This window comes from Vicugna pacos, chromosome 34 (genome assembly GCF_048564905.1).
Source record: "Vicugna pacos chromosome 34, VicPac4, whole genome shotgun sequence".
Taxonomy (NCBI): domain Eukaryota; kingdom Metazoa; phylum Chordata; class Mammalia; order Artiodactyla; family Camelidae; genus Vicugna; species Vicugna pacos.
The window spans coordinates 16,200,376-16,217,728 of NC_133020.1; the positions used below are offsets into that span (position 1 = coordinate 16,200,376).

Sequence of the window (17,353 nt, forward strand, 5' to 3'; positions counted from 1 at the left end):
TAGGTAAACTCCTTAATTTAAAAACCAAAGGAAAAAGTTTTAAGAGATTGATTTAAAAAACAAAAACAAAAACAGACCACTGGCAGACTGAGCAGATTCGAGCAGGAGAAATCAAGAAGTGCTCTAGCAAACTGTGATCTGTGAATCACTGGCCCCAGTTTAATTTCTTCTTGCAGAGCGGCCTTCTGCGGTGCAGCTTTCTGGTTTCTGGAAGTCCAGAGTACTTCCCTTGACTCAGCCAGCAGGGAGCTCCAGCCAATGGGGAAATGGCAGTGAACTGAGTGGTCAGGCTGACACTCTGGTGACTCTGACGTCTCCCGGAGAAGAGGTTCTAGAGTAGCAGTTCCCGGTTCAGTCTGGACCCGAGGACACAGAGATAACAGAGACAAGCAGGAGGCTGGCAGCCTGACGCAGAGCCACGGAGTTGCCAGCTGCTATCAGACAGTGCTTGTCCGACACAGCACAGACCGGTAAGTGAGCCAGGGTTTGGGGTACAGTTTGTAGTAGAGAGAGCATTAGTGGTGCACAAGCAAAAGTGATGGCTTTAAGATAGCGTATAAGCTTTGGGGATGGTTTGTGCTACAGGTGGTCTTGAATAGAATAATCTAGCCATAGTTTCCCCTAATCTCTCTCTGTCTCTAATGTGTGTACATGCATACACACACACACAAACACACACACACACACACACACACGAGACTGGCTCCCGAAATAATTGTTTGGAAGCTGCAAAACAATATTCATACAGTCAAAAGCGCAACATACAAAATTAGAGACAACTCTATACCTTATAGTCCACCTTTAAAAAATGTTAACCTGTTGCTTTTTGTCTGCCTCTCAAGGAGATGCCTTTGGAATACAGGCTGCCACGTGTTCATCCTCACTTATGCTGGGTAACCTTAGGCAGTTACAATCATCTTAGCACGATGCTAATAGCACAACACTTTTGTTATGTTTGTTGCTGAACTTGAGGTCTGCTTCCTATATCTGGAAGTAAAAGTTCCGCCTATGAGAAGGCTTGTGGCAGCCCTCCTGACTAGCGAGAGGCCAGAGGGGAGAGCAGAGCGGTTGAATGCCCAGAGCTGACCTCTGCCACGCATTAGCTGTATTACTCCAAGAAAGCTTTGTAACCTCTCTGCTACTTGAAGGATGTTGCCTCCTCTATAAATCAGTGATAAAAATAAGCCCCTATTTGATCACGTTATGGTGAGTTTAAATTAAATCATAAAAGTTAAGCACTTAGAACTAGGCTTACCATCAAGGAAACACAATAAATATTAGATATGATTCCTTCTGTTATTGTTATTGTTAGTTATTGTTATTACTGCTACTACTACTACTAAAGCAAAATCATGTTCTTTCCCTGAAGTCTAAGTTGCTGTTTAACCCCCAGATCTTTCCCGTTGGACCTGTAGTGGTCAAATTAACTAAGAGTTTTGGTAGGTCATGGTGATGACCTGAAGACTCAATCAATCTGTTGGCTTCATAAACCACTGAACCTCACTTCCTTTCTACCAAATGCAACCGTCAGAAGAATCATGTCAGTCACCCACCACCTGCAGAAGCTCCACAAAGTGCAGTGAGAGAGAATGAGTTTTGGAAGCAATGCGCCAAAAAGGAAGGCGCTAGGTGCGCGGTCAGACCTCCGGGCGGTCAGCGCCTCCATGGTCTGCGGACTAGCGCGCCGTTCCCACTGCGGGTCGCCGGGACGCGGTCCTCGCGCTGCGGGCTGTCTTCCTTCCTTTGCCGAAGTAAATCCAGGAAGTGGGCAGGGACCTAGCATCCCGTGTGTTCTCTCCAGTTTGTGTTTTTTTACTTAGAAGGAGACATGGATAATCAGAGAAGGCCGATGAATGCAGGAGATTCCCAGTCTTCAGGTAAGAAGCACGGGTCTGAGGGCGCTGGGTGCTCTGTGTGTAGGAAACAGACTTGCATTTGGTGAGTCCCTGCTCTCGGTTTTGAGAGTCAGTGCCTCACATTCTTCATCTTTTTTCTTATCCATGTCAAATGACTTCCAGCTATGTATCCGAGGGAGCTTAAAAACAGTATAAATAAATCCATACTGTGTGAATAAAAGCTGCCTGATTTTTGAACTATTTTAATAGCTTCATTTAGATTAAATTGACATACATTTAGGGGGGAGGGTAAAGCTCAGTGATAGAGCACATGCTTAGCAAGCACGAGGTCCTGGGTTCAATCCCCAGTACTTCCATTTTTAAAACAATAATAAATAAATAAATCTAATTATTCCTCCCCCCAATTTAAAAAAAAAATAAAATACACATATTTAAAGTATGCAACTTGATAAATTTTGACATGCATGATGTACACCCATGAAACCACAAAGACATTCAAGATGATGAACATATCCATCAATACCAAGTGTTTTCTAATACCTCATTATAGTATTTTTCTATTGCCACTTTCAGCATGCCCTCCTTGATTCAACCACAGGTCAGCTTCCAGTCACTATAGACAGACTTGCATTTTCTGGAATTTTATATCGATGGAATCATGCAATATATAATCATTTCTCTTTGGCCTCTTTTATTTAGCATAATTATTTTAAAATTCTTTCCTGTTGTTGTAGGTATCAATAGGTCATTTCATTTTTATTGCTGACTGCTAGTCCCTCATATAGATATACCATAGTCTATTTATTTTTTCAGCCATTAATGAATATTTGAATTGTTTCTAGTTTGGGATTACTACAAAATAAGCCTCTATAAAAACGTGTGCACCAGCCTTTGTATGGACACACTCTTCCATTTCTTTTGGGGAAATACCTATGAATAGAATGGGCAAATCATATAGTAGGTGTATATTTAACTTTTTAAGAAATGTCTGCACTGCCTCCCATAATGGTTGTGCCCTTTACGTTTCCACTGACAATGGTTGAGACTCCCAGGTCTTCCATATTCTCACCAACACTTAGTATGGTCAGACATTCTAATTTTACTAATTCTAATAGGTAGGTAGTAGCTCCTAAATCTGGTTTTAATTTGCATTTGCTTTATAATTATTGATGACGAGCATCTTTTGATGTCAAATTTGCCTTCTATATAACTTACTTCATGAAGTGCCTGTTACACCCTGTTGTTCACATTTTTTGTTGTGTTGTTTGTTTTCTTATGAAGTATTGAGAGTTCTTTATGTATTCTGGACACAAGACTTTTATCAGACATCAAACTTGCAAATATTTCTCCAGGCTCTGGCTTGTCTTTTCATTTTGTTAAAACTGTCTTTTGAAGAGCCTAAGTTATTAATTTTTACAAGTCCAATTTATTACTTTTAATAGACCATGTTTTTGGGGCTGGATTGAAGAAATCTTTCTCTAATCCAAAATAACGAAGACTTTTTCCTATGTTTTCTTCTAAAAATGTTATAGTTTGAAGTATTACATTTATTTCTATGATCCTTTTTGAATTAATTTTTATATATGGAATGTGGTGTGGATCAAAATCTTTTTTTGTACATGGATTCCAATTCTTCCAGTACTGTTTATCAAAATGACTATTCTTTTTGGCCTCTCTCTGGTCTCCACACATGTTGGGTCTATTTCCAGACTATTTGTCTATTTTTCATACCAGTACCATGCTATGTTGACAACTGTGGCTTTATAATAAATCTTTAAACCCAGTAATGTTTGTCCTCAAACTTAGTTCTTTTTTGAAACTGGCTATTCTAATTCCTTTGCATTTTAATATGAATTTTAGAAATAGCTTGCCTATTTCTACCAAAAAAGCCTGCTGAGAATTTTGTTTGGGATTGTGATGAATCTGGGTAGAACAGACATCGTAACAGTATTTTGTCTTCTGACTCCTGAGAACAGTATCTCTCCATTTATTTATGTCTTCAGTTTCAACAATGTTTTGTAGTCTTTAGTGTACATGTTTTATATATCTTTTTTCAGATTTATCCACAAGTATTTAATATTTTATGCTACTATAAATGGTATATTTTAATTTCCTATTGATAAATGCAAGTATATAGAAATATGGTTGGTTTATATATATTGATCTTGAATCTTACAACACTCTAAGCTCACTTATTCGTAATGAAGAGCTGATTTAATTTTTCTATAGGAGATGTTATCTCTTCCAACCTTACCATAGAGTCACACGAACCCCCAAAAGGGAATAAAAAGAAACCTTGTGTCTATAAAATCATCGCTATCATCATCTTCCTGGTGATCCTAATAATTACACTGGCCACAGTTTTAGCAGGTGAGTTGAGTTGTCCATTTCCCAAATATGTTCATGTTAACCCTCCTCTAAAATATTTGGTCATACATGTATGTTTCATACTTCAGCTCAAGATTAAGGATAATTTCAGACATCTTTGTACATGGCATAAGCATATGATTCTTCTTCTATAACATGAAGATTATAGCATTCCTAAATACTATGAAGAAAAAAACTAACTTAATGTATATGAAATTCCTTTTAAGCCAGTGTCGCTTATAGTCCTTACGAGGTAAGGAACTTGTGGTAAAATGTAAATCCCCACACTGCTTTTTTCATCCAAAGGGTCTTATTATGGGAAAAAACAACAAAAAACAGAAGAAACAGACAGCATATTTGGCGACATAGTTAGTTAACAACGTACTATGAGGTTCTATCTCGCTGTGGACTGGCAGCAGGCAGTGTGTGGAACAGTGTCTAGCAGTGGACTGACTACTTTGAAAATTGAGTTCAAGGTGCACAACATTTGATTTCTCTCTGATTGTGTGACTTGCAATGATGAGGTCAAACTTCCAAGCTGTCCTCATAATTCACAAGCGTAGGGATGAGTTATAGAGAATTAGACAAGAAAAAAGTGTTCCTGTCTTAATAACCAACTTTTTTACACTAGATTACCTTTAGGTTCTAAAAACAGCCTTGTACACCTCTCCTTCATAATAGTAAACTATGGACATACCTTCTACAGATAGCTCAAATTATTTTAATAAGATGTTTGAAAATATATATAAGTATGTATGTGTATAGATGCACATGTATAAATGTTATATGATTTAGACATCAATGTTTTATAAATGTGTATAAAATATGTACATGTGTAAAGTAATTTATAGAAATTAATGTGCCTGCATATTATGTAGACACATATACATAAATGTACATATACATATAAATGAATTTGTATGGTGTAGACATATTAATCAAGCTTATTCTATGAACTATGCATTAGGAGATACATGAATACATTATATCTGTGATTATACTGTCTATATCAACTTAATAATATCAGTACATACATGATAGTCAACACCATGAAAATGAGGGTCCAAACCCTTTGGGTTGAAGGGCTAACCTGGTGAATTGTATTCATGGGGATAATTGTTTTAAGTTAAGGGATTGCCACCCCCCAGGGAATTAATCTATTATTCGATCGTTTTTAGTTGAAAAGCACAAATCTTCCACGGAACACGTGTCATGCTTGGATGGCTGGATTGGCTACCTAGGAAAGTGCTTCTATTTTTCTGAAAATACAACCACCTGGGCAGCAAGTCAGAACTTCTGTGCCGCTCACGCTGCAAACCTCGCTGTGTTCAACACCACCAAAGAGCTGGTGAGGCAATGCTTTGGAACTGTGGTTGTGTTTACAGAGGTTACAGCTGATGGGAGAGTGGAAATGGTCCAAAGAAGACCCTCTCACGAAGCAGAGGAGGCCCCACTTTCCATGTCAGCTTAAACCATAGAAAGAACTCACATCAGGTCAGATCACATTCATGTCACAGGTCAGGTCAGATCAAATCATGGTACGAGTTATCAGGCAACATTCAGGAGATGACTTCCCCCACTTGACTTTTCAACTGGGGGTAGGTGTATTTAGAAACAAGGCATACACTAGGCCTTTTCCCTAAGCCCTACATAAAGCTATTTAAATACTGCTGCCCACTAGAATGACCCCAACTGTTCTTCAAAGATGTTCAGCCACATAATTACCCAGCTGTACATTTTCAAGAGAAATTACGGCTCCCAACCCCAGGGAAAGTCCAAAATCACAGTTCAGAATTGAGAAGTTCTAACAAAGCCCCCAGTCATGATTAACAGTTGTTCATCTACTAAGTTCATGCTAAATGAAAGTTGCCTTTTGTGAGACTACGTGAAAGAAATAATAAACAGAGAGTCATAGCAGACTGTTTGTCAGAGATGCTGGGAAGAATTAATAAATGAGTCAATTATAGCCAAGACGATCTGGGAGCTCTGGGGCACAGAAAAGAGTGAATAGAAAACCTTAAATGTATACAATACAAATTGCCCAAAACAGAAATAATTGAGACGTAGAATGTCAGAGGTGGTAAGAGACAGAAAGGTTAAGACTAAGGAGCATAAGGGTATATTTATTATTTATAGAAAACGTACTCTACCAGGAATGGGCAGAAGAGAGATTCTCCCATCCTAAAAGGCACCAAACCTAGAAAGATTTACTGACAAGTTTAATCGAGCTTTCACAGAAAAAAAAAAAAAACTTCTGTTTTACAAAAACTTCTTTAGAAAACAGAAAAGAGAGGAAGCTAACCAATGCAATTTACTACAGAAGTTGTTACCGAAGTAACACAACCCCTGACCTTACCATGAACCAGATAGTCACCTTTAAGATCTTTCCCAAGTCTGAAAGTCTGCACTTTAATAAAAAATATATTGAAGTAGACTGAAAAAAAAAAAAACCCAAGAGAATGAGGGCTTTGCTATTCATTCTGTAAATATTCTATATTAAAGAATTTCCTGAAGCGATATTCTGACCATTCTCAGTATTGGATTGGACTGAGGCGAAAACCAGGGCAGACTTGGCAGTGGATAGATGGGACCATATACAGTGGTTGGTAAGTCCTGGGTATATAATTTACACACCTAAAGCTGGGGTTCAGAGCCTTTCCCACCATGGAGAGATCTGAGTTATAATCCACATCCACCGTTCTCCTGGAAACTTCCTTTGTGGTGGAGAATAAAATGAGCTCAGAGAAAAAGTCATACTGCAAGTTGTAATACAAATGATTTAATGTCTGTCATCTTCCAAAGGTGATGCTTCAACATGATTATATCATCTAACCTCCACAGCAGCTGTGAGGGGTGCATAGATTTACCTCTATTTTACAGATGAAAAAAATCGGCGTTCAAAGATATTGAATAATTAGATTATCTTACAATAATTTGCCCTTCTCCATCATATAGGGTATTGTTGTTTTGAGTTTATAAAGCTACCTTTTTAGGGCAACAAAGCATACAAATTCAGTTTGCTTTATGTTCAAACAATGTGGTGTTGGGTTAGAGTAAAATCTCACACCAGAGGAAATTTTTTCTCTAGCCATTCCCATCAGTATCCATTCATTCTGTGCCGCCCCTTCTTCCTTTTTTCCTTCTGTGTTTTGTTTCAGGTTGAAAATAATTGGAATTGGAGAATGTGCTTATCTACACCAAATTGGGATTAGCAGTGCCAGTACACATTTGGTTAGAAAATGGATTTGCAGCAAGCCAGACACATGTATACCAAGAAGCTAAGACATCGTAGATCTAAGATATTTCGCATAAAATGAAGTTTTTATTCCTTTTGAAATATATTAATATACAGGTACATGAAATTCATACTTAGAACTATTCACTAATGTTTCATTCAAATCTGTAAGTCCATTTTTATAAACCTATTAGATTCTTGGCATTCAAGAAATATATGCCACAACATATCTAAAGGTTTCCAAATCTATTATAGAATAAAATTTCTGATACGTAATACATTAAAATATGAATAAAAAGTTAGACATTTCAAGATATATAATCATATGACTTCAGACTGATGTCATTTAAAGCTACTTGTTTTTCTAAGTAAGAACGCTGACATTTTTACAGTCTCATTAACTTTATTATCAATGCTAGTTGTTGGCTTTTCTTTCAGTTTTGCAATATTTGCATTATTTGAATTATGAGATTCACTCATGAATGTAGTGTAACATAGTGTGACAAGAATAGTGCGTAAGTGTGTTGATTTACTAGTTAAATCAATCTCTTTCACACACCAACCTCACAGCAAAAAAAAAAAAAGAAAAAATGAAACAATAATACAATGAGTTCACGTTCAGACCATCATAGGATGGGCGTCAGGTGATGGGCAAACTGTCTGAACTAGCATAGTTCTATTTATAGATGCAAGGACCTACAACCTGAAGGGCACCAGGAATAGTGTAAATTTGGGGGACAGATCGGGGAGGGAGTGGTTTGAACTTTGTTACTCAAACTTCTTTCTATTTGAGAAAAACAGCAATTTAGGTTCTGTGTCAGAATATATACTTTTCAGAGGATATTATCTTCATGTTTACTCAAGGTTAACAATATCTCTTTGTAAAACATAATTTTTCTTAACATAATTGTGAAACCTGTGATCTGCATCCTATGGGTGCTTAATGTATACTCGCTATTAGAAATTTAAATAGTTCTATTAAACGAATACGTATTGGAGAGTAGGGCTAGTAAGAATTTAGGAAAATAACTTAGTAGAATTTCATTCTTTTATGTTTTCTTGTAGACGATACCATTTTCCATCTTTTAACCTCTCTCTTTACCCTCATTTTCACTTTTTTCCTCCCTGTTCTTTATAAATGTTTATTTGATTATTTTAATCTCAACATGAATAAGGGAGATAACTGTCTACAGGCAAGTAAGTGCCAAGACAGTAAAAGACTAAAAAAGAAAATTTCTTTCCTAGTTAAAATCAACCATTACATGGTTCCTTAGAAAACCCAGGACTTTGTTCTTAAGGTCTTAATTGTAACAACTTGTATTATTACTCCACTGTTGTCCTGTATCAGGAGTATATAAAGCTATTTTTATTGAAAATTAGACTGTAATAAATGGTGGCAAGGAATTTAGCATTTAATCTACAGTTTGTTTAGAAAATCGGAAACTAGATAGACGAACCTTCCAACATTTAATTACCAAACAGTGTAAGACATATAAAAGCAAATGCACATGATGTGCAAGAAAGTTCAGCGCCAGCACAGGGAAGAAAGTGTCTCAGAAAATATAGGACAATAGCGATGAAGAATAGATGTGAAAAACGAATCCCATGTTTCTCTCCAAGTCAGTCAGAGGAACAGTGGTGCTATTAGCTGATATAGACAGAAAAGGATATTTTGGAATTACTGAGTTTTAGGAGTCGATAGGTAACTCCGGGGGAATGTTTAGGAGGTTGTAGGATGTACTGTTCAGGGACTCCGGAGCAAGTGTGGGCTGGATATAGGAAGTGGATGCAGACAGAGCTGCAGAGATCTAAGCTGTAAGCTTACATGACAAAGGGAGAAAAAGTGCATGGTGACAAAAGGGGGGAAGGTAGAGCTCAACCAGTAGAGCGCATGCTTAGCGTCCTTCAGACAAATAAATCAGCTCATGTGTATTTAAGAAGCATTAAATGACAGTGATGCTTATTCTCCAGCAGATGTCGCAATATTCTGAAGTATTGGATTTTCAAACCTTCTAGTACTGAATAATGTCCAGAATTAAGTAGAAAAATATACTAATGTTTCCAGTTATAGTTTTAAAAATTACATGATCATTGTATTAGCCTTTAATAATAGAGCAGCAATGTCAAGAATCTCTTTGTATGACTCGTGGCTTTTATGGTATCTAATTCTTTCATTACTTAATGACATAGATTTTTTTAAATGTCTTCTTAATATTTTTTGAATTAGCATTAAAATAAAGTTACTACTTTAAAAACAAATTGAGAATCGTGGTGTTTTTTAGATAAAATCAGAAATATTCTCATATCACCATTAGGGGGCGATAATGGATAATTATGCCTGAAGTTGGAAATTTAATTTCTAAAACTATGGAAAGACAACTTCTAAGAGTTAAGCCTTTTTTATACTTGATTATACTTTTTGCTATATTTTTAAGTATAATATATATGCACTTAAATATAAATAAACCTGTATATGTATGCATATATAGATATACACTAGTAAGTTTGAATAAAGTATAAAATTAACATGCTAAATTTTAAATGCTTAGTAGGAAAGCCAGATGTTCAAAACAACTTAATGTAAATGAGGAAAAATATATATTCAGGAATATAATCTCCTCACTGTGTGAGAGTGAATACGATACTTCATTTGACTTAAGAGAGGCTCGCTTGGAAATGGGAATGCAAACTCAATTGATATATGGTATCTGTGGACATTTGTTCCTAGAGTAATAATTTAATACCTATGCATGATGTCATATTAAGAATTTATTGATTCTTTTTATCTTCTTGGAGTTCTGCTTTTGGCTAGTTCTAAATCATCTCAAACTTCCCACCCTTGAGTTGCTGTACCATTTGATGTGCATTTCATCTATTAAAATAATCCCAATTTATTTGTCTTTGTCTTCTGAGAAATAGTCAACAAATTTCTAAGAATTAAAAAAAAATCAGTGGGAAAGTAATGATATGGGCAGAAAGGAAGTCCCCAGAAGAATGAAGAAGAAAAGTAGAGTGGACAGTTCCTCCTCCTTAGCCAGGGGTGTTCAGACACGTTCACTCTGCTGAGCTGACTGCTTGGTGAACCGGAAGCAATCCTGTCTGTGCAGGGCAGACTCAGTAAGGCCCACCTTCCCATGTGGACCTAACGCCAAAGAAGAACAAGAGGGAGTGGCTGGTGTGAAGATGCAACTGGTCCTCTTCTTTATTTTCACACGTCTAGGCTCCCCAGTGTTAGATCTTTTTTGGTTGGTAGAGCTAATGCATCAAATGAGGTGGAAAATGATTAATTCAAAGAAGGGCCAGGGAGCAAGGGGAGCAGAAATGACATATTAAAAAGGATTTCAGGAGCAAACCTAAGCTATTTTTCCCTTCTGGGGGACTGGAGGCAGATGTCACAGTCAGTTCTAATGGGGGTCCAAGTGGGAAGTAGAAAGTGGCCTCATTAAAAGCCTTACCTGGTGAAGCAATAATTTTCCCCAACTGTGAACATACGCAAAAAGCATAAACACACGTACATTCCAAAAGAAGTCTAAAAGCTTAAAGATAAAAGCTTTTAAAATGCCATAAATTATAATTGTCCAGTTTATTCCTAGAGATTTTTCCACTGAGACTCTTCTAATTTACATATTATTCCATATACTCCCCTCCCAGGTAGGATCACTATATAATTTAAAACATTAATTCGGAGGAATGCGTGATCTAAAAATGACTTTAGATGTTGTGATTCAGGCAATCTAGTCCTTCAAAAATATACATATATGGATGTATATATGGAAATAGTACGACAAGCTTTGTTTTTATGAGGATTTTTAGACATGACTAATTAAAATCATAACAATTTTCCTCAGATCTCTTAATCTTTCATCATTTCCCTCTGCTTCCCTTCAATAATTTCTATAATTTTTTTCCACGTTTCTCAAATGTTCCTAATAAAATAGTATGTATTTTTGTATTCATTATATTAAGTAAACATGATTTTGTGTTCTTTGTGCTTAATTTTTTGAGTCAAAAGTTTTATATTTCATTCCTTATAAATTGTAATTGCTTCTGTTCATACATATGAATTTGAAACAAGTATTTTTTAAAATTCTTGTATGATCTTGAAGTTTTACTCTTAGTGTATCTAAGACCCTAAAGTAGTTCCATTGGTGAACTTATAGTCAATCAACAAACATCACTGGAGAGACTCTCTGCTCCAAGTCTCAATGTAGGTTCTTGGTTAAAAACACAAACAAGCAACAAACCTAGGAAATTTCATTTATTGGCCCATATACATCTAACACTGACACTTATTTTGAAAAAAGAAAAACAGAATGATTTTATTTCTCTGTATGAAGGTTATGATTATCTAGACTAGAGAAGACTAGTAGTAAAAGTCTTGCTGGGAAAGTCAGAATATGTTACAAATACATAATCAACAACGTACAAAGTACTTATTTATCATCCATTCTGCATCAGGCACCTAGTTCACACAGTGACAAGGATTATTGACCTTACAGAGCTTACAGTGCATTTAGAGACACAAGCAATTAAGCAATGGTTCAGGAAAAAAAAAGAAACTAAATGTTACAATTAGATCAGCACAGGGAGCTATGAAAATATATATTAAATCCTTATAATTTAGTCTGGAGTGGAGAACAGTCAAGGAAGTATTTTCCTCCAGATGACATTTGATTTGGCCACCTGAAAAAAAAAAAAAGCAAGAGTTAAACAGGTGAGCAAGAAAAAGAACAATGTTTGTTATGCTGAGACAAATGTATGATTAGATCAGAGACGAGCCATCATGACGCATCTGGGGAACTGAACAAAGTTTCGTGTGTTTGTGTCACTACAAGGGTGGAAGTCGGGGAGGAATGAAGAGGAGCTGAGACACAAAGCATTTGGTCGGAGACAGTAAAAGATTTAAGCAATGAAATACCACTGAAGGGAATTAAGTAGTGAGTGATGTGGCCGAGTGTGAGGTTTAGAGAATCACAGTATGGAGAATGGACTTTCACAGACAAAAAAAAAAAAAAAAAAAAGCATGCAGTGACCCAAGATGACTGGGTGTGTAGGAAGATGTGTAAATGGACTCCAGAAGTAATTACATGATAAAACTGACAGGACTTAAGTAGATGTTTGAATATTGAGGGTGAAAAGATGGAAGATGTCATGAAACCCTAGAAATACGGGTTTGGGAGTCAACAATAAACGGATAGCAATTGAAGTTACAGAGTAACTTACAACCAATGATTGCATATGATAGAGGACCCACTAAAACTCTGAGGAATATTAATATTTAAGAGATCAGAAAAGGAAAGAGACCTGCAGAAAAGACTGAGGAGGGATGGATGGAGAGGTAGAGAGAAATTCAAGAGAGCATCGTGTCGTCGACGTTAAGGTCAGAGAACATCTCAAGAAGAAAGGATCGCTTGACGAAGAGCAACGTTTTTGAGAGTTAAAAGGAAGCCTAGGAAAAGCAGAAACAGATTTTAGAAGAACTTGGAGTGGGAGGCAGAAAGAGGAAAAAGGAAGCCTAAAAATTTTTAGGAAATTTGACTCCAAAGGGGTGAGAAAAATTGGGCAGGAACTAAAAGCCACATGTGGTTAGTGAAAATTTTTCTTGTTGCTCCCACGTTTAATTACTGATAGAAAAGGAAGCATAAGAAGACTGAGGAAATGGTGAGAAATGGGTCTCCTCAAAAAAACTAAAATGGATGCAGTCATGACTAGAAACTCGGAGGACTTGGATATTTGATTTAGACAGAAAGAAAGATAGCTCTTTTTTTGGAAATAGGAGGAGAGGACAAACTAATAAATAAGATACAGATACAGGTGTAGACTCAGTGGTAGAAAGTTCAAGAATATATCATCCGATGGCTTCTTTAAAAAAAAAATTAAATGCTCTCCCCCTAATGTGAATGAGAGGTATAGAGAGAGAATTATTGAGGAGACTAAAGGATACTTTGTCTGAAACAGCCACTATCATGCAGGGAGGATGACTAGGGAAATACAGTTCTAGGTAGAAACAAAGAGTCAGTTAAGGCTGACAGCCCTGGTGGATTGTGACACAAATCTACACTCTTACCATCAATCATTATCACTATAATATTTGTTGTAAAAACAAAGTGTTTCCACAAAAATATATAAATTTTTTTAACTCGCACTTTTTTTTATAGGCAGGATACCTGGGATCAATTCAGAGGTCATCATCTGTGGATGAAGAGATCACATTTTGACAAATCCAGTAACTCTGAAGGAGACACTTTTCAGCAAAAACACCCTTCTTGGTTATCACAGCACAGGCGTTACCTTCAACCTCTCCCTGAACTTCAAATCTATCGAGGAAAACAACGTTAGCGACGCCCATGGAAGCTGGACTCTTTCCCAGACATGAGTCCTCCCTCGGCCAAAAGCACACAAAAGCACAACTGTGTGGTGCCTGTGTTTCTTCTCTCAGGAGAATGTACTCTCCAAGCTGGAGTCTAAGACACTGTAATAGTCAGACAGGGAATGTACATTCAAAACAATTTCTTTTATGAAGGAATTCCTCCAAATAGTTTCTTAACCAAATAACGGTCATTTGTAAATAGAAATACTACATGGAATTAAAATGAAAATAAAAATGTAAGAAACACTGGTGAAAGGTAAGAAATCCGTGTGATAGTATGAAAAGGAAAGGTCTTAGGGACGGCAGCCGTCTGCGGGTGTGCCCCGCCCCTACACTTCCTAGGTTAAAATCCTAACTCCTTGAAGTGACAGTGTGAGGAATTAGGACCTTTGAGAGGTGCTTAAATTATGAAGGTGGGATTAGTCCCTTATAAAAGGGTCTCTAGAGAGCTCCCTGGCCCCTTCCACCGTATGGGGACATGGTGAGAAGGCTCCGGCTACAAACCAGGAGCCCTCACCCAAACACAGTCATTCTCCCGCCTTGCTCTGGGAATCCCACCCTCCAGAACTGTCGAAATACGTCCCTGTTGTGTATAAGCTACTTAGTCTGTGGGATTTTGTTATAGCAGTCTGAACAGACTAAGATCTTCTAAAAACCTCCTCTCACTGTTTGTCTCTGATGATCTTCCTCGTTCTTACAAAAGGTCCTGAGAAAGAAGAACACTCTTTGGCACACCTAGACTCCACCTGCTAAAGACGCAACAGCGACCCCAGACCGGATGAGGAGGGGGAGGAGTTAGAGAGAGGAGGAGGGGAGAAGATCAATCCCCTTCAAAATTTTTAAACTCACATGGACACCCCAACAAGAGTATTTCTGTGCTCGTGTGTAAATAAGGATGTACCCAACCCCCTCACCCTTAACACAGAAGGAAACTGCCCCTAAATTCTGTTTCTTTTCCTGTCTTCAACAAATAAGCCACAAGAAATCTTAAAAATCAGAAAATACTCAAAGAACCAGATTAGCAAATTAATCATTCTAAGCAAGTCTGAATGTGGGTTGACGGAACATCACTTTAAAAATACGGGAATAGATTTCTACTAGACATAATCAAAGGTAAAAATTTTAAATTAATTTAGTGTGTGTGGTATACAGAGATTATGACATGTGTGGGTACAGAACATAAATTTTAACAGGAGAGACTGTAAATAGTCTCTGGGTAAGAACATTCATTCATTCATTCATATTCACTCATGCATTTGTAGGGTGATTTTCTTAATATTTCCCAACAATTGAAGTCATTAATCAAAATAATGATACTAGTACTAAAAAAAATACTAATCAAAATAAAGATTATTCTGTAAATCTTTAAGAAACACTTTGTAAGAATTTAAATTAGAGACTTCTACATTGACCATGATTTTCCATTTATAGCATTATTTCCATTTATAGCATTATCTGTAAATTAAAAGAAAGTCCAAATATGAAACTACATTAGCTTAGGAGCTTTTATTTCACTAAGGCAAATTTCCTGCCCATTTGCACACTAATAATAATTAAAGTCTTCAATCTGTGGGAACCAACTGGCTACCTGGAGGTTCAGGCAGCCCCCGTAAGGATTGGTACCCAAATGCCAACACTCACAACTGTAGGTTTAATGGGGTACTATCCAGCCAGGTCCATGCCTTTTGTGGATATGTAATGTTCAATCCGATCCAAAAGTAAATCCCATCTTGTATATTGCTCTGCACGAAATCCTGTGAAAGGAGGTCCAGAGGAAATTGTTACACCTATTGAAATAGCTTCTTCTGACTTTTAATAGGACTTGAAAGTTTTTGATACTTATCTTTCTATTTAGTAAAGTATTAAGAAGGCTGACGAGGTTTGCTATATATGTGTGTGTGTGGAGAAGGAAATTGATAAGGGAAGGTTTTCAAAACACTCTTGTGTACATGCATACATTATGTGAAAATGTGTACTACTTAATGGAGTTCATGAGGATGATGGTATAAATTGCAACTGATGAAAGAGTTGCAAAGAGAAGATGAAGCAAAAACTAGGAATTAATAAGTCTTCCTAAAGGAGCAACAACTATCTCTGATGGCTGACGTCCACCAGTGTGCAGTTGTGAATAAGATGGATGCTTATGGTGAAACTAAGTAATGAAACTAACGAACCCCAGACACTAGGCATAGTGTAAGGTATTGATAACGCTTTCGGTGAGCACCTCAGAGAGCTCCTATCTTTCTCTCCCAGAGATAATGTGAAAGGGTGGCATCAATATCCCAGTGAAATAGGCAAGTTTATACAACCTGTCAAGTTCTGCAGATTCCTCTTAGGGAAATACTGCCTAGCTCATAAGGTTATTGTGAGCACTAAGTTATATAACCTTTGTAACATGCCTACCACAGTGCCTGGCATATGGTAGGAATTTGGTAAGTGGCAGTCATTATTTGTCCTATAATTCTTTCATTATAAAATATACTTATTTCTCTTAGCTTTAAAGGGGCTTTTTTCGTAGCAAATCAGCTCTTACCAGTTCAGCCTTGTCTTGGATTATCAAGAGATGTGACTTCGTTATTGAACAGGCTTTTTGGCTATCAATCCATGATTTAAAGGTTCTGAAAAAGTTATAGCATTTCTCTTCTTTCTGCACCCAGTCATTAAGGCATAAGTTTAGGCTAGGTTTTTCTGAAATAGAAAAATAGAAGGAATAGGATTGAGCAAGGTTTGAGTATCAAAAACCATTTTGGCATTAATTTTGCAAACTAGTTCTTTAAAAATAAAGGTTTTTGCCTCACTTTTAAGAAATGAACTCCTCTTCCACTGATAAATAGTCTTTAGAAGCAATAAATGCCAGAAATAGTCATAGTTATTATTGGTTAATTACTACAGGTCGGATAATTTCCTGAATTCTTAGCACACTTGAATATATGAAATGTTTTTCCTTATAAGAAAGTTATGAAATACATACAATTATTAATTTCATGATCCTCATTTTGTAAATAAAGGTATTAAAGCTAAGGCTAGGGAAGTATACAGTAGGAAACTAAAGTAAAGTTTAAGTAACTCACTCAAGGTCATATAGCTAATAAGTGGTAGGGCATAGGAAAACTTAAACAGAGAGTCTAAATGCCAAATGCCTAAAAGGCAGCAGGAGGAAACTGTTTTGAAAAGAAAGTTCTTTTCGGAGTCCCTTTGGATGCAGAAGAATATGTTTCATAACACTTTTTATCAGTGACTTTGTAAAACAAAATGTTTACCATGATCCCAGTACTTCTATGACCACCAGACTTACCTCTAAGAAATGGAAAAACCTGAGAAAGTTAGTAAAATCAACCTATATTCAGAAATGGGTGCACACACATCTCAACTGTACTAATAATTTTTATATTTTAAGCCAAGTAGTAGGTACATAAGTATTGACTGTATTCTATTTAAATTTCTGTATATTTTAAATACTGCATAATATTTTTAATATCCACAAATCTGTGTGAAAACTTACCTGATATGCTTATAGTAAATGAA

The 17,353-nt window shown here is 36.6% G+C and overlaps 2 protein-coding genes across 4 annotated transcripts in view; one reads left to right on the plus strand and one right to left on the minus strand.

Moving 5' to 3' along the window:
* Positions 1 to 363: 363 nt before the first annotated feature.
* On the plus strand, positions 364 to 13,740 carry LOC107033149 (C-type lectin domain family 2 member A-like). The gene is made up of 7 exons (XM_072954768.1): positions 364 to 470; positions 1,821 to 1,877; positions 4,086 to 4,226; positions 5,402 to 5,571; positions 6,726 to 6,829; positions 7,382 to 7,575; positions 13,617 to 13,740. The coding sequence occupies exons 2-6, from the start codon at positions 1,829 to 1,831 to the stop codon at positions 7,503 to 7,505; spliced, it is 588 nt and encodes a 195-aa protein (XP_072810869.1). The 5' UTR covers positions 364 to 470; positions 1,821 to 1,828; the 3' UTR covers positions 7,506 to 7,575; positions 13,617 to 13,740.
* Positions 11,702 to 17,353, minus strand: part of LOC107033143 (C-type lectin domain family 2 member D-like) — a 49,641-nt gene continuing 43,989 nt past the window's right edge. For all 3 annotated transcript variants that reach the window (XM_072954762.1, XM_072954763.1, XM_072954764.1), the window contains 4 exons: positions 16,362 to 16,516; positions 15,470 to 15,582; positions 13,626 to 13,775; positions 11,702 to 12,141 (listed from right to left, as the gene is read on the minus strand). In XM_072954762.1, the coding sequence (XP_072810863.1) occupies positions 13,637 to 13,775; positions 15,470 to 15,582; positions 16,362 to 16,516 (407 nt within the window). In that variant the 3' untranslated portion in view covers positions 11,702 to 12,141; positions 13,626 to 13,636. The remainder of the gene's footprint in view (positions 12,142 to 13,625; positions 13,776 to 15,469; positions 15,583 to 16,361; positions 16,517 to 17,353) is intronic.